The 24,714-nt window shown below is 40.9% G+C and overlaps 2 protein-coding genes and 1 long non-coding RNA gene across 3 annotated transcripts in view; 1 reads left to right on the forward strand and 2 right to left on the reverse strand.

Moving 5' to 3' along the window:
- LOC118426864 (dynein heavy chain 2, axonemal-like) overlaps positions 1–14,684 on the forward strand; it is a gene marked incomplete in the record, with an annotated part of 67,334 nt that extends 52,650 nt beyond the window's left edge. The window contains 16 exon segments of the mRNA XM_035836429.1: positions 67–128; positions 696–895; positions 1,591–1,717; positions 2,935–3,020; positions 3,480–3,580; positions 4,259–4,464; positions 4,921–5,046; positions 6,341–6,532; positions 8,037–8,228; positions 8,780–8,964; positions 10,592–10,817; positions 11,275–11,388; positions 11,784–11,936; positions 12,435–12,686; positions 13,185–13,335; positions 13,819–14,684. Of these exon segments, the coding sequence (XP_035692322.1) occupies positions 67–128; positions 696–895; positions 1,591–1,717; positions 2,935–3,020; positions 3,480–3,580; positions 4,259–4,464; positions 4,921–5,046; positions 6,341–6,532; positions 8,037–8,228; positions 8,780–8,964; positions 10,592–10,817; positions 11,275–11,388; positions 11,784–11,936; positions 12,435–12,686; positions 13,185–13,335; positions 13,819–13,973 (2,528 nt within the window).
- Positions 14,685–15,370: 686 nt separating this feature from the next.
- LOC118426928 lies at positions 15,371–20,644 on the reverse strand. The gene is made up of 8 exons (XM_035836559.1): positions 20,401–20,644; positions 19,547–19,587; positions 19,037–19,147; positions 16,487–16,583; positions 16,208–16,233; positions 16,010–16,075; positions 15,789–15,866; positions 15,371–15,457 (listed from the first exon to the last, which is right to left on the reverse strand). Exons 1-8 carry the CDS (start codon positions 20,456–20,458, stop codon positions 15,371–15,373), a joined length of 564 nt encoding a protein of 187 aa, XP_035692452.1. The 5' UTR covers positions 20,459–20,644.
- A 379-nt stretch (positions 20,645–21,023) lies between these two features.
- Positions 21,024–24,078, reverse strand: LOC118427785. Its single transcript, XR_004832577.1, has 6 exons — positions 23,843–24,078; positions 23,291–23,379; positions 22,966–23,024; positions 22,379–22,470; positions 22,135–22,208; positions 21,024–21,725 (listed from the first exon to the last, which is right to left on the reverse strand). It is a non-coding gene; the product is annotated as an uncharacterized LOC118427785 (long non-coding RNA).
- Positions 24,079–24,714: the final 636 nt, after the last annotated feature.

Raw genomic sequence — 24,714 nt, forward strand, 5'->3', positions numbered from 1 at the left:
AAGGCTCCCTGCTGGACGATGAACAGTTGGTGAACACCTGGCAGTCATCTAAGGTCACCTCTGCAGAGGTCGGAGAACAGCTGCAGATCAGTGAACAAACAGAGATCAAGATCGACGCTGCAAGAGAGGTGGGGACAAAAACTCATCCAGTTGTTAATCCAAGCAGTTGTTGATATCTTATTGACATGTATTTATGGTTTGGGTATAACTATTAGTAACAAATATGGTTGAGATTATCGGTGGGTACCTGGACAAACAATTCAGGTCCAAGTATTGTCTGGGAGGGTCAGATTCGGATCTGAACCTAATTATATTGGTACAGTATACTCAAGGATTGATACAAATTATGTTTAAGTTGTATACTAGAGTGATGTTATAGTCATTTTCAGTACACAGCACACATTTTCAGTACACTATTTTATGAGTTGAATGTCAAAATGAACCTTTGCACCAGAAAGACAAAATTCTGCCCTTTTCTAGCCAATCACATCACAGTAAAAATTACTGTTGACCTTCTAATTGGTCCAGAAACCAGTCCACTGATATTGTGTTTTTGGATTGGGCCAGAAAGCAACACTGGTTTTGTACCCTCCTACTACAAAAGAAAAGCATCACAAGATTGAATTCATTCACAGTAGCGATCTGATCATGATCATTTTTCAGAGTAGCTAACATCAAGACTATTCTATTGACAGGGTTACAGGCCATGTTCCACCAGAGCGTCGATCCTGTTCTTTGTGCTGAACGACATGGGGCGCATCGACCCCATGTACCAGTTCTCCCTGGATGCCTACATCGATCTCTTCGTCATCTCCATTGACAAGAGTCAGCGCAGCCCCAAACTGGAGGAGCGTATCAACAACCTGAACGAGTACCACACGTATGCAGTCTACAGGTGAGAGGACATTAAACACACCTGTCCTTGTTGCTGAATGCCATCCACACAAAAGTAAACACACCTGTCCCTGGTGCTGAACACCGTCCACTCACAGGCAAACACACCTGTCTCTGGTGCTGTACACCATCCACACACAGGTAAACACACCTGTCCTTGGTGCTGAACACCAACCATACACAGGCAAACACACCTGTGCTTGGTGCTGAACACCAACCACACGCAGGTAAACACACCTGTCCTTGGTGCTGAACACCAACCATACACAGGCAAACACACCTGTCCTTGGTGCTGAACACCAACCACACACAGGCAAACACACCTGTCCTTGGTGCTGAACACCAACCATACACAGGCAAACACACCTGTCTTTGGTGCTAAACACCATCCATGTACAGGTAAACACACCTGTCCCAGTGCTGAACACCATCCGCACACAGGCAATCACATCTGTTCTTGGTGCTGAATACAATTGTTCATCATAGTATAAATACATTCTCACATTGAATCAAACAGACAGAAAAAAACAACAACAGACCATCCTTTTTTCTTTTAGAAGAGCTTCTGTTTCTCCCCATGGGTTATAACATTTGAATCTTTTAAGCATCGTTAAGCTAAATGACACTTTAAATAGATCAGACAATAATTGATATTGGTTCATAAGCAGTGCTACAATCTGTGGTTGATTTTTCCAGGTTCACCTGCCGAGGGCTGTTTGAGCGGCACAAGCTGCTCTTCTCCTTCCAGATGTGCGCCAAGATCCTGGAGAATGCTGGGAAACTGAACATGGACGAGTACAACTTCTTCCTCAGGGGTGGAGTGGTCAGTACCAGATTTTTGTTTTTATTCTAAAGAATTTATTTTGAAGATATTAAAAAAATCATGTTGCAAAATCAAAATGCCTTCATATTACATGTGAAACTATCTTAATGTAGAAAAAAAACCTAATACTTAAGGCAGGGGAAAAGGCAGGGGAAACAGGTTATACAATTCAACAGCCCATGCAGTACCGAACTAGAAAAGTATCGAACCATTAACTGAAAGTGGGAGTAACAACATCTAGTGCATTTACCTGATGATTACTACATTTATAACTACAATGAAGTGCTTAAGGTTTTCATATGAATTTAGATATTCTAGCACATTTGAAATGACTTTGTCTGCCCCTTGCATGTCCCTTCATCCCTACCTCCTTTTACTCCATCAACACATGCTTATAAAGGTCATTAAAAGGAATAGGTCCAAGAACAGAAGGAGGAGCCTGGTAACATGGGTAAGATCCACATGTTGGTGTTCAGGTGATAAACTTGTGAACACCTTTGTGCCTATGTGAACACACCTGTCAGGTGAACACACAGAATGCTTTGGTCCGTTGGTGAACACAGGTTTCATTTCAGCGACACTTATGACAGTGTCAATACCTTTCCCATCTATTTTGTGTCCTGATTGCACATGTTCATCCTTTCTGAAAAATGTCCTTGACCACAATGTTTCATTTTCAAACAAGGCAACTTTTGTTTTTCATTGCAGAACTGGATCTATTATCTATTTGTCTTTAATTTGATATTATTAAGAGAAAGACTATAGCAAACTTCCTTGATGTAATAGCGTGCCATTATTTATATGATAGCCTGAAAAATGGTGCACAGTCTGACAATTTTTCAACTTGCCAGAATTTTTTTGTATTCCAAAATCTAAGGTGCCACTCCAAAGGGTGTTATACAGAGACTAAAGCACTAATGATAATTTAATTTAGATACTGCAGCAAGTTAGCAAAAAGAACAGAATTCATTCTCTTTTCAGCACAGGAGAATCGTCCCTTTCTATAACAAAGCCAACTTTCTGTAAATCTGTTGTGCCATTCCAAAGGGTGTCATTCAATTACACAGAGGTTTGGCATTGACTTTGTATGAATTGAACTAACACAATACACGTAAAGCACCAGGCAGTGACAGAGGTATATGATATAAATGTATCCTTTGACAGTGGTGTGTCGAAGGTTCCTGGAAGTTTGTACCAATGTGTTTGTGTATCTGTAGGTAATGGACCGTGCTGACCAGATGGACAACCCCTGCACAACATGGCTGGTGGACTCTTCCTGGGACAACATCACTGAACTGGACAAGTCAGTTCTGCTTCTTACTTCCGATCGTATAGAATCTCCTCTTGATGATATTTCATCTTTATATACTCTTTTTGTCCCCATAAGGAAAGTATTTGGCATTGCTAAAATTTGTAATAACCAAAATAAATCACCTGACAAGTCCTCCTAACCACTGCAGAATTACTAAGCATAACTCAAAGGTTTTACCCTACCAGGTTGAAATACTTGACAGCCTTGATTCTAGCTAAGACAGCATTGGAAGCAATGTTGTTTATTTTATTGAGATATCGGTTGGTTAGTTCTTCCTGGAGTCCAACCACATGGAAACAATTTAATAAAATACAACAAAATACAACTTTAACAAATGTGGCAAACTTAACAGATATTGGGAGAGATCAGAGATAAATACAAAACAGATGTGTAAATAATATATTAGTGAAAATACGATACATGTAAAAGTAACACCTTTTTTCCTTTCAGACTGACCAACTTCCACGGGATCATGACGTCCTTTGAGCAGTACCCACGTGACTGGCACATCTGGTACACAGCCTCTGAGCCGGAGAGGTCACCTCTACCAGGTAAAATATACCACACCTTTCTTCAATTCTGCTTTTTTTTCTTTAGTTAAAAGGGTGACAAAGGTGCTGCACTCCTTTGCCCTTGCCACAAACACATTAATTTTATGCCATGGAGCAGATCCTTTGACAAGTGTAAAATTAGATGTGGCTACAGTCTTCAACTGTGACTGTGTTTGACAGTAGTTATGTCCTTCAGGAAACCTTAGAAGGCCACATTTTTACTTAAAATTCCCTTAAACACCACACCTTGGAAGGGTGGAAACCCCCCTTCCACACCATCTCAAGCATGATCTCTCTGCTTCCCTTATTCCTTTATTCAGATACCCTTTAGCCCTATTTATGGCTAGTCTACCAGGGTTCAAAGTTTTCCTAAAAATTGTTAATATATACATCAAGCAAAATGATATCCTTCCTTTTTAGCTCCAGTTTGCTCCTCTGATTAATCCCCAAATGTCCATCTTACAAATGAGTCAAGTGTAGCTGCTGTTAGGTGACATACAGCTTTACTTACAGTAGATAGAAAATGTATTTTTGTTATAACCATAGAGTTTTAGTGTATCACAATCAAATTGCATTATGTTTTTATAGACTGTTTTGCATCACTTGATCCATCAAATTTGTTTCTCGTATAATAATGATGTTATAAATGGATATTGACTCTACACTACCTTACCACAGGTGAATGGGACAATGCTTGCAATGAGTTGCAGCGCATGTTGATTGTCCGCTCCCTCCGTCCGGACCGCGTCTCCTTCTGTGTCACGTCCTTCATCGTGAACAACCTGGGATCCAAGTTTGTGGAGCCCCCTGTTCTGGACATGAAGGCTGTGGTGGACGACTCAACAACAAAAACACCCCTCATCTTTGTACTCTCCCCTGGAGTGGTAGGTCCTGGTTTGCTTATTTTATGTCATCTTTGCTTGGAAAGAGACAAAAGTTAACCATGGGGGTTTATTGTAAACTTGTGTATGTGAATTTACCGCTACCAGGGACAAGTATGTTTGTGTTTGTGTGTTTGTCTATGGTACTCAAAAGATTTTTTTCTGTGTGGTCGGTGTTTGGCACAAAGTGTTTCAATGGTGTTCAGCACCAAGGACAGGTATACTTGACTGTGTGTGGATGGTATTCAGCACCAAGGACAGGTCTGCTTGACTGTGAATGAATGGAGTCCAGCACCAAGGACAGGTCTGCTTGACTGTATGGACAGTAATCAGCACCAGGGACAGGTGTGTTTACCTGTCTGTGGATGGCATTCAGCACCAAGGACATGTATATTAGATTGTATATGGGGTATAAGTATAGATGGGGGTGACATCTCTCATTTTACATCTCGTTTTCAGGACCCCACCAGCAGCCTTCTGAGCCTGGCAGAACAGTCAGGAATGGCCAGCAGGTTCCACGCCCTGTCTCTGGGGCAGGGGCAGGCTCCTATTGCTACTAGGATGATCAAAGAAGGTGTCCGAGAGGTAAGGTTCCTTTATGAAGACTTGTTGCTATATCTACATGTGTGTATTATTGTCTCTGGGACAGTGACATGTCTTCTATCTCCTCTTCTTAGTGTGTTCACTTCCATAGGTAATGTTCGGTTGTTTCTGATGTGTTCAGAAGTGTTCAAGTGGCTGCCATCATAGTGTGTACAGTTCCAAAAGTATTGTTCAGTTGTTTCTGATGTGTTGCAATGCACAGTGGCTGCCACTGTACTTTTCAAGGTCGCACATGTAATCTAATATAAAAAATCCATCTCTCACCCAGGGCAACTGGGTGTTCCTGGCTGGCTTCATATTGTTTACACTTCAATAAATAATGTTAAGTTGTTTATGTTGCGTTGTAATGCTCAGTGGCAACATGCTTCAAGACTGTACTTTTCAAGACCACACACATACACTCGCTTTACACTAGGTTTTTCTGAGACGTCTTGGCCAAAACCGTCTCAAGACCGTCTCAGCCAAGACGTCTCAGCCTCAGTGTAAAGAGCGATTTGGGGTCTCAAGACCAGATTCCTGCTGTGCGTCTTGAGACCACATCAGATGTGGTCTCAAGACGCTCAGCAGGGGTGTGAAGACGCACAGCAGGAGTGCCAAGACCCATTTTTTACTGTGTAAAGAGAACGGTCTCAGAAAATTCGTCTCAGAGCCTGCTTAGGGCCAACTTTGAGCGGTATTTGTAGGTCAAAGGGTATGTATCATTGAGCCTACCAAGTGCAATCTCTACAGCATTTTGGATCTGTGTTTACTAGGAGGTTGTTTTTCATTGTAAATTTTTTTTATTTATTTTCGACACCTTTTTTTACCTCTTCAAACAGGGACTGTTTTTTTCTGATAGTTGTTGGAGTCCACTACAATCCAACCTTCTATATTTCCCCTGCATTTGTGGAAAAACTGCCTACTTATTACGGAGGAAAGTGTGTGGTTAAATGCAGAGACACAGAATAATGTCTGCAAGCCTGCTCTGCAGGGAGTCCAAGACAGCTTGTCACAGCGTGTGTAAAGCTCTCGTTAAAGGTCTTGGCTGAGACGGTCTTGGCCAAGACGTCTAAGAAAAACCTAGTGTAAAGCGAGTCATAATCTAAACAGATTATCAATCAATTCCTCGTCCAGGGCAACTGCTCGTTCCTGGCTGACTTCATATTGTGTACAGTTCCTTAAGTAAGGTTCAGTTGTTTCAGATGTGCTGCAATGCTCAGTGGCAACATCCTTCAAGACTATACTTTTCAAGGCCACACACATGACCTAAAATGTAATCCATCCATCCATTGTCCAGGGTAACTGGGTGTTCCTGGCCAACTGCCACCTGTCGCTGAGCTGGATGCCGCAGCTGGACAAGCTGGTGGAGCAGCTGCAGATTGAGGAGCCCCACCCTGACTTCCGCCTGTGGCTCAGCTCCAGCCCCCACCCAGACTTCCCCATCTCCATCCTGCAGGCGGGCATCAAGATGACCACTGAACCTCCAAAGGTATGGAGAAGTACACTTTTGTTTCCTATGAAAGAATACTTAACTTTATCTAATCATCACTTTAAAGAATAGTGGACCTGTCTGCTGCTATTTCCAGATGTGACAATGAAGTCCTGTGACTGCAGCAACGGGTCGTGAGTGCTACATAATCTGTGTCGCCCCCTGTCTCTACTGCTTTTTTTTCTTTAATCAAAACAAAAACTTTTTATATAAGATATGCAATGGGTAACAATGATGCATTACATTACAGTTTTTTGTCAACACAGACCACATCTACTTGACTAGCGTTTGTGACTAGATAATAAAACACTTAACTTAGCAGGTGGCCTAAGCAGTACATTTTGCCTATACCTGGTAGACCAGAGAAAAATTTTGGGATCAACAAAGGGCATCATTTTAAATAGGGGTCAGATGAAAATCTCTCTATCAGTGCAGACTAAGATCATGTGACTACAATGCTGGCTTAGAAAAATGGCATTTTTATCTGTGTCATTTTAAAACCTTTTCTTTTATTCCTTTCCCAGGGTCTAAAGGCCAACATGAAGCGTCTGTACAACCTGATCACTGAGCAGCAGTTCTCACGCTGCCACAAACAGGACAAGTACAAGAAGCTGCTGCTTGGGCTGTGTCATTTTAAAACCTTTTCTTTTATCCTTTTTCCAGGGTCTGAAGGCCAACATGAAGCGCCTGTACAACCTGATCACTGAGCAGCAGTTCTCACGCTGCCACAAACAGGACAAGTACAAGAAGCTGCTGCTTGGGCTGTGTCATTTTAAAACCTTTTCTTTTATCCCTTTCCCAGGGTTTGAAGGCCAACATGAAGCGTCTGTACAATTGCAACCTGATCACTGAGCAGCAGTTCACGCAATGCCACAAGCAGGGCAAGTACAAGAAGCTGCTGTTTGGGCTGTGTCATTTTAAAACCTTTTCTTTTATCCCTTTCCCAGGGTCTGAAGGCCAACATGAAGTGCCTGTACAACCTGATCACAGAGCAGCAGTTCTCGCGCTGCCACAAACAGGACAAGTACAAGAAGCTGCTGTTTGGGCTGTGTCATTTTAAAACCTTTTCTTTTATCCCTTTCCCAGGGTCTGAAGGCCAACATGAAGCGCCTGTACAACCTGATCACTGAGCAGCAGTTCTCGCGCTGCCACAAACAGGACAAGTACAAGAAGCTGCTGTTTGGGCTGTGTCATTTTAAAACCTTTTCTTTTATCCCTTTCCCAGGGTCTGAAGGCCAACATGAAGCGCCTGTACAACCTGATCACAGAGCAGCAGTTCACGCGCTGCCACAAACAAGACAAGTACAAGAAGCTGCTGTTTGGGCTCTGTCATTTTAAAACCTTTTTTTTTATCCCTTTCCCAGGGTCTGAAGGCCAACATGAAGCGCCTGTACAACCTGATCACAGAGCAGCAGTTCTCGCGCTGCCACAAACAGGACAAGTACAAGAAGCTGCTGTTTGGGCTCTGTCATTTTAAAACCTTTTTTTTTAATCCCTTTCCCAGGGTCTGAAGGCCAACATGAAGCGCCTGTACAACCTGATCACAGAGCAGCAGTTCACGCGCTGCCACAAACAGGACAAGTACAAGAAGCTGCTGTTTGGGCTCTGCTTCTTCCACTCCATCCTGCTGGAGCGCCGCAAGTTCCTCCAGCTGGGCTGGAACATCATCTACGGATTCAACGACTCCGACTTTGAGGTCAGATCACTCTTCATTTCTGTGCTTATCCCTTCAAGTCAGCTAGCATCAATTTTGATGCATTTGATTAATACAGTCAGCTACAATTATAAGCTTTATCAATGCAACAAAAAGTAGTGACCCTTGTATGGCCAACTACAAGCTACAAAATGGAGATTCAAAAAAAGATTGTACATACTAGGCAATAAAGAGTAATATCATGATGACAAATCTGTATAATTTTATTACAGTTAGGTAGACCTGATAGTGGGTTAAAGTATCTTTTCTGATAACAAGAAATATATATCTATTATTGCATTTTGAAAAGTGTCACATCTTAAGATATATCTAAATCTACTTATGGCATTGAATATCTTGCAATCTGCAACATGACTTGTATTTGGGAATGCTAAAAATATTTCCATATAATATGTATATATTATATATAGAGAGAGACAGAGACAGAGACAGACAGAGAGACAGAAAGAAAGTAACATGCCTTAATACCACTGTAAATACTATACATCTAATAGCAAGGCTAAATGTAAAAGCATCTTGTCACATATCATTAGGTGTCTGAGAACTTGCTGAGTATCTACCTGGATGAGTATGATGAGACTCCATGGGACGCCCTGAAGTACCTGATCGCAGGAGTGAACTACGGAGGTCACATCACAGACGACTGGGACCGCAGGCTGCTCATGACTTACATCATGGACATCTTCTCTGATGCTGCCGTGTCCGCTCCTTTCTACAAGTCAGTCTTTGTCTATGTATTATGTACTGCACTTTTAAAAAAATTATCATGTGTAATATGATGTATCTATCATGCGATATTTATAGTATTTGATGCAATTTACCTTGCTATTAGAAAACTGTTTTCAGTGTCAGTTGTTAAGTGTTACAAATTGAATCTTTACTTACAGACTATCATGTTCAAATAGATGTTGCAGTACTAATAGAGACATATAAGGTGTATATATATGTCAAAGGTTCACCATTATGAGCTTTATTAATTAACGGGAGGTGCCCCAACACGGTACGCTTTTTCTTGCGCTCAAACTCATGGCGCTCCATCGCTAGTTGCCTGAGAGTGGTCAAATTTTGATGACTGATTTTTTTACACATAGATTTGAACAACATACTTGAATAAGAAATGTATTCATGTGGTTCATGAACCTTTCGCGCTGCGTGTTACAAGCGGCAAACACTGCGAGACAATTTCGTGTATGTAACCTTCCAATTTTGTGCTACGCTGGACAGTGTGCCTAACTCGGTACGCTTTTTTTACATTTTGCTCTCTTCAGAAGTAAGTGGTAAATTTAAGTACACGGAAGAAAAATTAATAGTATGATATTTTAGCTTTCTTTTGACAGTAAAATCGTGACTGTATGTACTTCTTGTCTCACATGAGGAAGGCTGTACCTAGAACAATCCAGCTGATGTTACGGGCAATGGGCTGAATGCACTGATTGTGAATGCCCGACTAAAAAAAACATTACGAAAAAACGACACCGCCAACATCAACAAAACTCTGTCTGATTATATGAAAATATCATCTACATCTCTCTATCAAGTCTTATTTTCATAGACAGCACGAATCATTTGTTACAGTCAAATAAATCTTTGGAGCGTTCTCTAGTCTGCCACCTTCACGGCCACACTCCCTTAGGAGTACAATGGTGGCAATGTTTATGTCGCTTCCTTTTGGTTGCTTTTCAACTCAACAAACATTTGAAGACCCATATTTATGTGTATCATGGCAGTTTGTGACTGCTTGAAAGAGTTCGTATAGTTAGCGACACGAGCCGCCAATACGCAGAGGCCGGTGACTGCAGTGATTCAGCACTGTCAACATTACTGTTAGAATTCTGTTTTTAAAAAAAACATGAAGTAAATATGTTAAAGTATACTTGGAATGCAAATTAAAGCTGTGTGCATGGACTTGGTTTATTTACCTTTGTAATCAGCATAGTCAGTGGTAACAAACAAGGTGTACTTATGGATGATAAGATCAGCAAAAAATCCGTTCCGTCTTACGACGGGAACCGTCTTAGGGCGGCCCCCGTTACAGATCTCTTCATTCAAATCAAATTTTCTTTGGTTTGGTATCTTTTCCAACTAAATTTGTCCTACATACTGTTGAGTTGCTTTTTTTCATAACTTTACTAATTTCAAGGCAACTTTGTTCTTTACAAATATAGAAAGATTCATTTGATAATGTTCAATCCAAGGGTCGGCTCAACTTGGACATGTTGTAATGGATTGCATTCGCCTTTCAGGAGACCATGAAAACAGCTTCATTACTCAGATTAGGTTACCCTACTGGCTGCAATGATACACATAAATTAGGTAAATGATAATCTCTTGCACATCCCTCCCAGGTTGTCCAGCCTGCCCACCTACTACATCCCCAAGGACGGCCCCCTGCAGACCTACAAGGAGTACATCAGCATGCTACCCGGAGTGGACCACCCAGAGGCCTTCGGACAGCATCCAAACGCTGACATCGCCAGCCAGATCACCGAGACACGCACGCTGTTCGAAACTCTGCTGTCGCTGGTGCCACAGGTGTCGGCCGGTGGGAAGGGAGAGAGCAAAGAAGACAAGGTAGGGATTTGATGTGAAATTTGTTGTCATTGTGTTACGGAATGGGCAAACATCATGAAAACGGCAAAAGCAAAGTTTTTTGGTGGGTTCTAAATTGGAGACATGCAAGGATGACTGACGTTCCTTTGCTATGACTTGCTGACTGTGAGGATACAAGGCTTTGCTTTGCCTTTCTTTGTGTATTATTTAGTACTAAGTGTTTTATCTAGAAATTCAGAGCAAGTGGGTGTTAAAGCTGGTGTGGAGAATATACCCAAAGCAAATGTAACAGTTGAAGAATCTAAGCTACATCACCCCAAATTGAATATTGACAAGGTGGTGCAGATATTATAAAACGGCGATAAAGCGTCTTTCCTCCATCAAAGGGAGAGCACTGATGTTTAATGTCAGTAGTTAGCTCATTTATTTTACAGTATCCCTCAGACTAAGAGAATCCCATTCTTCTATGCCCTTGTAGGTTCTCCAGCTTGCAGCTGATGTTCTACAGAAGGTGCCAGAGAACATTGACTACGAGGGCACAGCCAAGATCCTGGATGGAGACAACTCACCTCTCAATGTCGTCCTGCTGCAGGTAAGACTTGCAAAAGCAATCAATGCACAATGATCGGTACCATTCATACCTGAAAATTAGTGGTCGCTTGAGTGTTGCGATTCTACATCACAAATGTCTGGAGTAAAGGCACAGCTAGAGGGGTTCTGGTCCCTGCCCTTGTCTTTTTACATGTGTTATTTTCACACTTTTTTGAATATGTAAATGAATTAGATAAAACATTGATGTCCCCCCCAAAAAAGATGCTTATAGCGATGTAATCTTATTGACCATAATGATAAATGTTGTTATTTCAGTGGTTAACATCAACTCCATTCATGTCACCATTTTTATATGTTTGCAATGTTGATCATGAATAAAAGAATTTTAGATCTACACCTAGATGCTAAGACAAGCACAACCAATTTCTGTTTCAGGAAATCCAACGGTACAATGCGCTGTTGGAGGTCATGCGGAAGTCTTTGGTTGAACTTGAGAAGGGCATCAAGGGCATTGTGGTGATGTCCAGTGACCTTGAAGAGACCTTCAACTGCATCTTTGCTGCCACTGTGCCACCGTTGTGGGAATTTGTAAGTCATGCATATCAGATAATGCCTATAATGGTCTATTTTGTAACAGTCATGTATGCAGGTACATTATGTTGGGGTAGCCTTTTAGTTCCATTATAGTGATTGCTGGCTCAATACTTGGTTAACATGCAAAAGGATTGAGCCAGCAGTCACTACTTGGTTAACATGCAAAAGGATTGAGCCAGCAGTCACTACAGAGGATGGTACTCAGGCTTATGTGACATGAAATTCTACTAGTCTTCTGTCAAGTCACAGGTTATTTCCTGTAATGCCCATTTGTCTATTCTAACTTGTACCAGTAAGATGCGTTATTCAGCACCATGGACATGTACAATGCATTAACTTAATGGGTTTGGATACCAGGCTACATTGTATTGGAGGTCTTTTAGATGCATTTTTTGCAATACGGTGTATGTACATTTATGTGACCAGTCTAAACTTATAATTAGTAGATGTAAATCATATTCCATGTAAATCTCTGATGATGTCTCCCCTCAGGCCTATCCCTCCATGAAGCCCCTGGCGGCCTGGACTCGTGACCTGATCCAGAGGGTGGAGCAGTTTGCCAAGTGGGCGGAGACGGCCCACCCGCCCGTCATCTTCTGGATGGCGGGATTCACCTTCCCCACGGGATTCCTCACCGCCGTGCTGCAGACGTCTGCTCGGCAGAACAGCGTGTCCGTGGACTCCCTGTCCTGGGAGTTTGTGGTGTCCACTGTGGACGACAACAACATCACTGGGGCACCGAAGGTGTGTGTCACGATGATTATCATCCTCTGGGTCAAATTTTCAGTAATCAGATGTAAACTGCATTTTCACCCTTATATAAAAAAAAAGACTGTTATAGTAAAAGATTCAAGAATTTCAACAATGATGACATAGGTGGAGTGCGTAATCCATTGCTTAGTGGCCTTGCCTCTGGATGTAGAAGCCGTTAAATCCAACTCTACTGAGTCATTAACCCAACATGTACACTACTTGAAAGTGTGCAGTCCTCATGATGGGACGTTAAGCTATTGTCAATCTTCATCGTGCTTGTTGAAAAGAGCTAGAGGAATTTCCCTCAGGTACAAAGGACCAGTAAAAAATTGTACATAACACCATGTCATCTCTGTCACAATCAGTGGAAGAGTTGTTCTTCAATGAATTAAACTCCATCGATATCACCTTCTCTTTCACTATCTTTTATGACACAGCCTGTCTCTTCCTATACAGTATGCTGATATGATGTTTTACTGTTGTATCTAGGACGGTGTGTGGGTGAAAGGCCTGTTCCTGGAGGGAGCTGGATGGGACAAGAAGAACGCCTGTCTGATAGAAGCTGACCCCATGCAGCTGGTCTGCTCCATCCCGACCATCCACTTCAAACCTGTAGAGAACAAGAAGAAGAGCAGCAAAGGTAGGAAAACCCTTTTCTCTGTTTTGAACTTGATGTGAATCAGGTAGTTTGCAATCATGTTGTGTTTTATCATTTTCTTGGACAATGATAATTTTGTTCTGGGAGATACATTTGTAACAGTTACTTTACTTCCACTAGGAATAAACGAGAATGCCATTATTGGTAGAGTCTGACCAAGTGTAAAATGGCATTATTTAGAATGATGATAATTATAAAAAGTTAACACTAAGCAGTTGTAGGGGCTCATTTTCTCTTTTATTTCTGTACTCTGTACATCCCTTCTTTTTTTCCTGGTTCCCTTTTCTCTATTGTAACAGTTGTAGTTCCTTTTTATTATTTGTTTCCTGCATCATTCTGTGTGTAGATTATCCCAGATAAACACCTGCCCAGTTCTACGTACGTCATCTTGTTATTTTTATTCAATGGAACATGTTGTTAGACCCTGATATTTTGTAACAGCAAGATTGTTCCCCCTTCTCACAGGTATCTATGCGTGCCCGTGCTACTACTTCCCCAACCGTGCCGGCGCCACCGGGCGTGCGTCGTTTGTTGTTGCTGTGGACCTGAAGACCGGAGCCATGCCCCCAGACCACTGGGTCAAGAGGGGGTCCGCACTTCTCATGAGTTTGGACCACTAGTTTCAGACTCGTCAAGAAAATAGCTACAAATGTATTTAGAAAATATTGTGTTCAGAATTTGAAAACTCTTGCGCTTTGGTTTCATTCCTCAGTAAGGAAGGTTTGAAGGCTACACAGAGAAACTGCAAAGTTTGACTGAATCAAAGTGTTTTTTTATGATTTGTTTCAAGCATTTTGTGGGAATTTTGGTTGGTATTTGTATTATTTAAAGTAAGCATTAATGGTTGTTATTGTTTGAAATGACCTGTTCTTTCAGATGTCAAATATAATGTCACAGCAACATTTACAAAATGGTGTGGTATCACTCTTTGTCTCAAAATTACGAGATGTCTTAGAATATGTACATGTACTATGCAATTCGCAAGTTACTTGAAGAACTTGCTTCTAAGTCAGACTCTATGGAAATGGAGCCACCGAAAAGAATTCTATTGCCACTTCTCAATAAATGTATCAACATCTATTTGTAGATTATGTTATATCACAACAGATTTTTTTGGAGGCTGAACTTTCAAGAGTTACAAAGAGTATCAAATGTTTCCCTGAGATGTATATTTCTACGTTGTGTGATCGGTATTTTGTATATTTTGCGCACAAATTTATTTTCATCTACACGACAAGCAAATGCTATCTTCTGTATATTTCTAGTTTGTCAAAAAGAATGTGAATGTAGTATTTTGATGAAGAAAATAAATCACTGGAGAGTTTATTTCACAAAAGGCTTGATGTCTCATTAATTCTATAACGTTCATTGTTGTCTTTTGTTCATTGAATTAGCATGATTTGACTGGATCAGGTGTATCAGACACTATCAATTGATGCACGGTGCTTTTTTGCATTTTGCATCAACTAAAACAATTTGTAGTTCTTGTTAGATATTAGATACTTCTACATAGTACTTCATGCATTGGATCCCTACTAATATCATATGCGGCTAATGGTATAAGGTCGTCTTATAACAATATTACAAGAAGATATGTCTTAGAAATACATTCCAGCAAGTTTCTTAAGAAACCATCTATTGTCAGTAGTATCATTTTGACTACAAGGTTATACCTTTGATTCATACTTAACGATAAGCTTGGGTATTGAATAAAGATAAAGTATGCTACACACATGCTTGATAAGGTATACTTAACATGTATACTTATTAATACGAATTCTAACATGTTTAGCTGAATCACGTTTTTTTCAACTTTGTGGCCAAAGGGATGAGTTACAAGATGTTCTCTTTCGCAATCTTGACGGGTTAGATATAGTGATAGCTTAGTTGCAGATGTATTGTTTATTCAATTGTAATACTACATGTTATAGTACTTAGTCTTTATAATTAGCATCCCATCATGGGATTTGCTGCATTTAGCCCACATGGGCAGGAACATGCAAATAAAGATCATCACTTATATATTGCAGATGACTGCTGGGTTCAGCTCGTTCACGATTTGATTGAAAAGCTCCGCCATGAACTTCCTGACCACTTCCTTGCACTGGGAAGGCGAGAAAAGACAAAAATGATACAAGTCACTAAACTCTCAAAAGTTTTAGTCACTACAGTGAAATTGAGTTCGTTTGCAGCACTTTTAGCTCTGCAAGACTGGTATGGTGACATTCCCGCGCTTCAGATATGGCACGTTATTTGAATGCAAGAATCGCACTGTTGCTGCTGAATTAAACATTTTCAGTGATAAGTCGATGTTTAATCTAAATACCTGGTGCAACCTTGGTAGAAATTTTGCCACTTTGCAAATTCTTGGTGCAATTTGGTAGGGGCCAGTGAGACGCCCGATTTTAGGAATCAGAAAACTTAACGGAACGTACCGGGAACAGGAAATCAGGCAACGGGACGTAAGAACAGATGCCAGCGGCGGCTTCGGCGACGACATCAGTGATCAGATCCTATGGTAAAGAAAACAGAATATCTCAAGTTATGAAGAGCCGACGATATTTTCATTTGTTGTTTCATATATTTGTACATTTGTACATTATATGTGTTGATCTACCAACGTGATGAAACTATCTACGGGTGTATTTTGACTTACCGAATGCTCCTCCAGGTAATTCCTGACCAAGGTCACGATAGTACGACAGAGGACACCTCCTTTCACCTGCTTTCATTGAAGATAAAAACAGACAGGAAAACGTATCATGTCAGGTTTGGAAAATGTTTAATGCGTCTGGAAAAACCTGATAAACATGAGATATCAAATATTGTCAACGTACAAAATTAATGAACCCACCTGGACTTTCTTGCCGACTCCATTGCCTGAAATCAAAGACAAGAGATCATGAATCGAATCGGTGGTTGTATCTCACATGTGTATTTAGATCGTGTGGTCGTTTTGCTAGGTTCTAGCACATTAATGAAAAGACTGTGATTTAATGACAGTGACATCGACATGGCTAAGAATCAACAAGTTGAATGAACTGTTTACAAAGATAAGATTGTGAAGCCCAAACAACTAATGATATGCGTAACATATCTTCATATGTAAATACTTTTGTTGGCGAGGCTGTACCTGTATAGTTGCGGAGGACACACAGGTCCTTCGGTTGCATCTTGCTGAAAACGATTTCATCCAGGTCGGTCATGGCTTCCTTCACCTTCAGGTCACACTATAAGATGGGAAAAGTAAATTTGGCAAAAAGCTAGCACCCTATAAGCTAAACGGTCCATGCACTGAAACAAAAACAAAGCTAACGTCGAAATTTCAGTTACTAACCAACCAACAAATTGCGCAGACGACAAAATTATCTAAAATTTATTTTCAAATGCGACTACGCAGGGTTCATAAATGCACTTACGTGCACCAAAATTGGAGCTAAATGTACCTATTTTTGGACTGTGGGTGCATCGATGCACTTAGATGTCTGTGTTGGGTTAGGTACGTAAAGGTACTATTGTACACCGATATACAGTTTACTATATCTAGGCTAAATCCCTGGTACTTAACATTGTTAAATGCTTACTACGTCTAGCATATAGGCTCTGTCCATACTACTGAAACAACAAGAGTTCGTAGACCTCAGGCCTGCATGAAATTTATTGGGTTTCTGTAGACCTATTGTGTATTTTTGCCTTTTTGTCTGTGGTACGTGGTTGGAAAAATGACCTTTTTACCCTGTTGGTTGTGCACCATGCAAAAGTCTGAAATTCCATTTTCTGAATTTGTAAGTTTGGACATGGATGAACATTACTTATTTTGGATTTCTTAAGTATGTAACCAACCACAGTACCTTGAAGTTGTTGAGACGCAACCTTTTTTGGGTCTCAGATGGCCCATGTACATGTAGTTACTCTGTCACATGATATATTCAGTACTAATATCTTCTTATTTCAATGTACTGACCTAATGCAGCTGCTAAATCTCCTTGGTTTGTGTTCTTCCAATGATATTCATTAAAGATTTATTTCTGGGGTGTTATTCACTTGACATCGGAAGGTTACTTGCATAATTTGACCAATGATACTTTTATAGTAGTTCCATAGACATTAGACAATATGAATAGTGCTGGCCCCCATGATGCAGCAGCAACAGTTAGTCCCCAGGGTGGTATGATATTTTCATTCAATCCATCCAACCCAAATCTAAATCTCCTGTAGTATCTAAGCCAAATTTAACAGCATAATTTACTATGAAAAATGTCCTTGTCAATCCCATTTATAGATGGCAAGCTGCTGGCAATGGAAGCTTTGAAAACTTCAGAAGCTGTTGTAGTCAGAGCAAACACCCAGCAAACATCCCCCCAAACCAATGAGCAGTTGCTTAGAAGGGGAATTTCATCATATATTTGCCGCGACAAAATGCAACAAACGATACTGAATTTAAAACAAAACCAAGCTAAGCCTCCACCACTTAACCCTGCCTGTACTATAGATTAAGCAGGCCCAAAAACCAAGCGAATATGACTAGCCCAAAACTACAAATTACCTGTATACAGTATGGAATTGGAAATGGCATTACCAAAGAAACAAAAAGAAACACAGGACAAATCATACACATACCTTTCTCTTATGCCCACGCTCTATACAGTTCTCCTCCACATTAGAAAATTGCATCTTCTTCTGTTTAAGTTCAAGTTCAACCATGATTGCCAACAGGGTAAAGGAACTTGTACCAGAACTTTAAACTCAGTACTATACAGCTCTAGAAACACCACAAAGAGTAATAAGCAAACTCCAATTATACCTGACCAACAGATATATCATCTGGTACACTCCCGTCATCTGGCACACCTGGCACACCGTCAGTGCCACTAAGACAGGGGATACAAAGTAACCTGATACATTGAAGGTTGCCCCAGGCCAGATGATGGTTCTACACCCAACCGTAATCTGTTTTCAGAACCAAGCAGATATTGGGAGGATGCCCCAACCACACCAAAACAGGGTCAACCTATACAGTATCAAGTTCAAGCACTAGGAGGCCCAAAATCAAACCTCACCACCAGGACACCACCAACAACTCACGTACCAATTAGCAACACAATGGCACCTTGCATTCCGGAGATATAGCGCACGCCCCGTGCCTGCACAAAAGGTAACCTAAAATGTCAAGTTCAAGCACCAAGGGCGCCAAAATAAAAATTGAGAATTATTCAGCCACCGCCGACACATGTGCCAAATATCATCGCGCCCGCACCAACCGTTCAGAAGATATAACTCCGGAAACACCCCTCCCGGACACAAAATTCGACCTGCCGCGTCAAGTTCAAACGCGACAAGGCCCAAAGTCAATCCTAGGCAACAGGCAACAACTTCCCACCCATGCACCAAAAATTGTCGCAATGTTGCGTATCGTTCCGGACACACAGCGCCAAAAGTGCCCCCAAAACACCAAAAATGCCACCTGCAATGTCAAGTTCAAGCGCCAGGAGGCCCAAAATCAAACCTGAGTGTCAGGCCACCACCCCCAACCCACGTACCAAAAATCGTCGTGCTCGCACCATCCGTTCTCGAGATACAGCGCCCTAAATCCCCAGCTTCCAAATTTTCCCACGCCCGTGAAAACCATACCTGCATACATGCAGGTAATTATTGGGTACGTATAAGCATATGTAACCGACACCTTGTCCTTAGAGCGGACGCCAAGACAGCTATTCTTCAAAGTAGAGGAGATGAACTTCTGCACGGAGTCCTTCCTGAAGTAGGTCCTCATCGCCTCTACCGCAGGAACACACTGTGGATAAAGCAACTGTATCAGACCAAAAGGCGGTCGTGTTGCGGAAATAACTGTGTTTTGCATGCTTACTACAATTGGATAACTTGGGTTGTAGTCTAGATAGCTTCTCTCGAGCTTTTTAAGTACACATAAACGCACACGTACAAAAACATGGGTACCTGACTTCTGTTGGCGAGGTAAAAGGCAGTGAAAGGAGAGGTTCAGGAGAGAGTTGGGATCGGAGCCTCCCAATGCCGTACCTTAAACACAGTGGCCATGGATAGCAACCTACTGCCTCTATGGCCATGAGACTACCGTTACCTTTTCATGTAAATCTATTAAGTTTAGACAAATGCCCCAATGATAACAACTTATACAACAGTGATCGGAACACGTCTGCATAAAGCTAAACCTCACCTCTTTATCTTCTAGTCCGTTGGGCGGAGAATGCCCACTCACTAGAAAAAAAGAACGACAATATCAAGAAAAAATGTCCTTTATACAATGCAAGGAAATAGGTTTGCAGCCAGGGACATAGCAGAATAAACTCCTGAAGTCAAACAGCAAGTTACATGAAAGCGCAAAAAGCCATGCATGACGTTTGCTGTATGCCATTTGTGCATTTATAAGATAAATGACGTCTTGAATAACTCGGATGATGATTGGTAGCGCTACACTATATGTTTGCCCAGTAATACTATCCACTGAAGCACACTAACATATGATCACCGTCCCTCCCACACAACTGCAACACTACCCGATCGCCTTCCACAGATTGTTTAGAGTGGCAGATTTAACAGGATGCATATACTAGTAGTTTTTCCCACGTTCCCAATCCTTCCCGCCGTTGTTATTTTAAGTCCCAACATATGCAGCAAGATTTTGCTGTGCTAAAGTACTGAAATGTCGCTTGATGTTCTGACATACAGAATATTTCTTCGATAGAATCTGTTTTAATCAACTGTACTTCTTTGTTTTTCCAGAACATCTACCCTAGATTTTTAATGAGCAATGGTACTTAAATTGTCATGTACTTAACCGACCCTCGCCGAGGTACCGTAGACGTTTCCTTTGCGACATGCCAGAATTGCCAAGTTGCCAGTTTTCTGAGAGATAATACTCATCACTCGATTTCAAGGCGGATAATTGCCATGGAATTGACTTCGAAGTTCCCTGATAACACATTAGGTCGAAATAACGCAACAATTGTCCATCCATGGTAAGAGTGTGGTAACCAGTAAAGTTAGAGTAAAATTTGTCCTTCCACCCACCAGAGTTTCCAGCAAGCACCATCATCAATGCGCAGAGAAGAATGCCTGAGAATGCCATGTTGGTCGATGAAGAGTCTTGGTGGCTCACAAACACAGCTTACCGAACAAAAGCAACAGGTGGAAATGTGGCTAAACTTATACTTTGTCACAAGACTGGAAACCGCTACAGTGGATTCTCAGGCATCATTGGATGGAGGGAATCACGTGACCATCGGGGTATGACCTTTTTTGGAAAAAAGAATGACGACGTTTCACGTGGGTGTGCAGGCGAGTAAGGTCACACGGCCTTGTTTCTTTTGTTCATATGAATGACATCCGCCCGTGCATCAATTTTCATACGCGTTTCCAAAACAAATTTGCCACCACACTGTAAATCGTACAAAAACAGCGAATGAGCAAATATTTGCCCCCCAAAAAATGAATAATAGGTAGTAAATCTCTACTGGTTTCATGTATTAGCGCCACTTTGATTTCGTAATTTCGGGCACTACAACCCCTTAAAAAAACGTTAGCATGAGCACCTATTGCAGTATTTCAGTTAGCCATACCCTTTTCAACCGTGTTCCGTCTGATAGACATGATTTTATTTTGACAATCAAAGAGCACATCCCTAAATAGTCTACCATGATGTTAGATAGTTTTTAATACATGTCTACTGTTTTCACATTAAGGTATCCTTTTGTATTCGGTTAATTTGTAGAGAAATTTCAATGACGTTGAAAGAAAACTGCAGCTGGAGTAATGTATCTTCTTAGGTATTAAGACAATATAACATACGTTGTAGAAGACTAAACTTGTTTACACAACGTGCAATAGAAACATATCAAAGTCATTTAAGGTAAGACATCAAGGTGCAAAATTCCACGCCATCAATAAGTTTCACATATCATCAAGTTGGTGTTTTGGAAAATATCTTTCATCTGCAGTTACAATGTCAGCCATAGATTCAAACAGACCTAGCCCGTCATTTTAGCATCTCATTTACCGTGGCAGACTGAAAGATGTATCAAAACTATGTTTGAGCGAAGTCGTCGTCTTTTTTCTTCACATCACCTTTGACAAATATGACCCTTTTGAACAAGTACTTCATCATTAATGAAAACCAGTACACATTGAGACTGTCGATAACGAGCCTTGCAGAGGCTACCATGTGGACAAGGGGCCAGGTAATCTTTTGCAAAACACCATCTTTGTGCCACATGTACACGTAGTACCAGAAAGTAGGAATGGTTGCTACACGACATATGAAGAAGACTGCAGTCATCAGCAGGCCAGTGACGGTGTAGAGTCGGTTCGTCTTCTCGCCGAGAATGTTTAACAGAGACCTGCACAAAAGGAATAATCAATCAATCAATCAATTGACATTGGAACAGTATGAAAATTGAACACACAGTGCTACCACAGTACCAGTGAACTACTCCCCCCCCCCCACCACACTGTGTATACACTCATCACATAAGGTTTAGAAATCCGATTTGATCCACAGATTCAATCGTATATCCAATGTTACTTTTTCACTTGCGCCGTATCAAATTTCTTTGGAAATATTTATCAGTGCTCATTACAATGATACCATGTTTCTCATAATATATAGACCAAACAATATATACAAGTGTGTCAGAAATGCCACAAAATTCCCCTGCCAACAATGTTGGCGTCTGTCTTACATTTCGATAATGCGTAACAAGCACAAAAGCAAGCCGATCTAATTTTATCTTATTGCAAGGCGTGTACCTCAAGTGCACAAAAGGGCTGGACGCTTCAAACACCAGAAATGCCGCCCCGACCCATGGTGTGTCTGTCCAAAACTAAAAAGACCAAAAAAAAAGTCCTGTTACCATTCAAGATCACAAATCACATCAATCAAATGGTACATACAAGCCTTTAATTGACGTCACAGTAATCACAGACCATTCGTTAACTCCCTTGCGATGTGATACTAGTCTTACTAGTTATCTGATTTCCCAAAAATACATACAATCGCAATAGGTCCACATGTTATTGCCACAGCATGGTGCAGAATTAAGACCCTGGTGGCGAGATGCCTGTGCCGGATCATCATCAACGCATCTGAAAAATAGTCAGCGGGGAATAATGCATAATCTTCAAATGGATTTATGGTAGAATATCAATCCTTATCAACACGAACTAAGCACCGAAACGGGTGGAAAGTATGTCTGGCAATCTAATTTCATGTTCTGTATTATATTTTGTGCACACTTCCACAAGCAGACATAGGTCTAAATGTAACGTTAGATTATTGAATCATGCCACTAACATAAAAAATTATTTTGCCCACCTTATGATAATGAAAAACAGGCGTATGCACATTTTTTAAATCAAGTAAACAACGTCTAGGATTAAAAAGACAGTTCTTGAAATGCTCTATTACTACACACGACAGAGTGGAATTAAACAGGAATGACAAATGATTTGACTTAGCTTATTTTCACACTTTTTGTTGGGATGTCATTGATGTCTCTCGATGAGAATAGGCTGTAAGAATACCCTTCTCCGCCAGGGGGCATATATTATTATCAGACTAATAAACAAGTTACGTCTTACCGGCTATGTTATAAGCCAGGTGGGCCGCTGATGCTTGACGTTGTAGTAGACAATCATAACTATGTAAAGAAAAGTATTAACTCATTAACTTTCAACAAGTGCGAATGAGAAAGAATTCGTAAATCGATATTCTACTCCGTAAAAACTGTACATGTATGAAACCGTGAGACATTATCTGTAGTACATGTATATAATAAAATATACATATAATAGATATTGTAGGAATATAACGTTATCAAGAAAAATAATTACGATAGCTATTGCTGATATCTAGCACATCAGTAACGTTAGCCACGTTATTGATGACAAAGTCAAAATAGCTTACTTGTGGCGACTTGGATACAGTTCTGGGTCGAAGAAATACAGGTAGACACCTATACGCCTATGATTGCAGTGATGATTGCTGACGTGAATCTGAACATGTACAAAAAGCGGCTGTATGAATGAATTCAGAACATATCAGAGGATATAATTGTTCTGTTTATTGTTCATTGACTCCTTTAGTTGTTGACATATCATTGCAACAACTAGTCTTCCAGGCGTAATACACATAATACTTGGACACATACAGTTTGTAAAGGAAAGACGTTAAGACAACGGGTATTTTCAGATACACTTCCAACGACGGTGAGTATTTGTACTGTTCAACTTGAACATTATGCTCAGTAGCCTACTTCGCCAACTTCCGGAGAGGCGTCGTTTATTTTTTTTACCTTTTACCCCCTCTCCCGGCATAAAGAACCCATAGTAAGTCCTTTAATAGTGTTGAAAATCGCGCATAAGCCCTTCCCCAAAATATAAATGCCACCGCTTCTGAACTCTGCGAAGTAGGCTAGCAGATTTTAAAGAATACAGAATTTGTGAAAATATCACGTACGTGTTGTCGGCGAGCACTCCTTTCTTTGGGTCCAGCCGTCGGTAGTTCGGAGAGAGGAGGTTGAGAATTTTCGGTGCCGCGGCGTATACACCGAAGGTGAGCGTAAAACTGCTCAGAGCGGCGACAAATATCCAAAACATGTCGTCCCTCGTCGTTCTTGAAGCGGGTATTTTGATAAATAAAAGAGCTGAACTACCGCCAGTTAGTTAAATGTGTTTTTTTACAGTATCAAGGAGTACCTTAATACATGTACTATACTTGAGAGGCAGGTAAATGAGTACCATGTACCACTTTTATGAAATTCTGTTGCTGTGGAAAATAACACCTGATAACGCTATGTTCTCAACGACTAAGTATTGCATTGTGTTAAAACAAAGCATACGGTTAGCATCATGATACATGTATCTAGCTAGAAAAGTCACTGCTCAGAATGGACAAATAAAGCCTCTCTCTCTCTCTCTCTCAAAGCCTTTGGGGGTATAATAATGTCAAAGGTCGTTGCTATGGAAAGGCAAATCTACCAAGTCACAGTAGATAAGTTTAACCCTATTCATCATGAATATTAAAAGCTGCGACGGGAAAACAATCATCAAACTTTACTTGCCCGGCATCATAACCATGTCTTTTTTTTACTTGAATGTTTCATGCGCAATATATAAACACAACGAGGCGACGTTATCCCTGTTTGGTCAATATTTTCAAGTCTTGTGAAAGGTTACGCGACGAGTCTGAAAAGCAGAGAAACTATTTCCATAATGTAAATTAGGCAAAAGTACAAACAAGAATATCTGAACAGTCAATGATCCACTGTTTTAAGTCGGGAACTTGACGGTTAGTTAAAGCGCGGATGATGCGCATCTTTAGCATCAAAT

This window comes from Branchiostoma floridae, chromosome 12 (assembly GCF_000003815.2).
Source record: "Branchiostoma floridae strain S238N-H82 chromosome 12, Bfl_VNyyK, whole genome shotgun sequence".
NCBI classification, from domain to species: Eukaryota; Metazoa; Chordata; class Leptocardii; order Amphioxiformes; family Branchiostomatidae; genus Branchiostoma; species Branchiostoma floridae.

Coding starts and splice junctions, on each gene's coding strand:
- LOC118426928 (XM_035836559.1), bottom strand. CDS start 20,458: ATGGCATTCTCAGGCATTCTTCTCTGCGCATTGATGATGGTGCTTGCT. Junction 16,584..19,036: donor GCGTCCGCTCTAAGGACAAG/GTGTCGGTTACA, acceptor CCCATCTTATAG/TGTGACCTGAAGGTGAAGGA. Junction 16,234..16,486: donor TGTCCTCCGCAACTATACAG/GTACAGCCTCGC, acceptor CTTTGATTTCAG/GCAATGGAGTCGGCAAGAAA.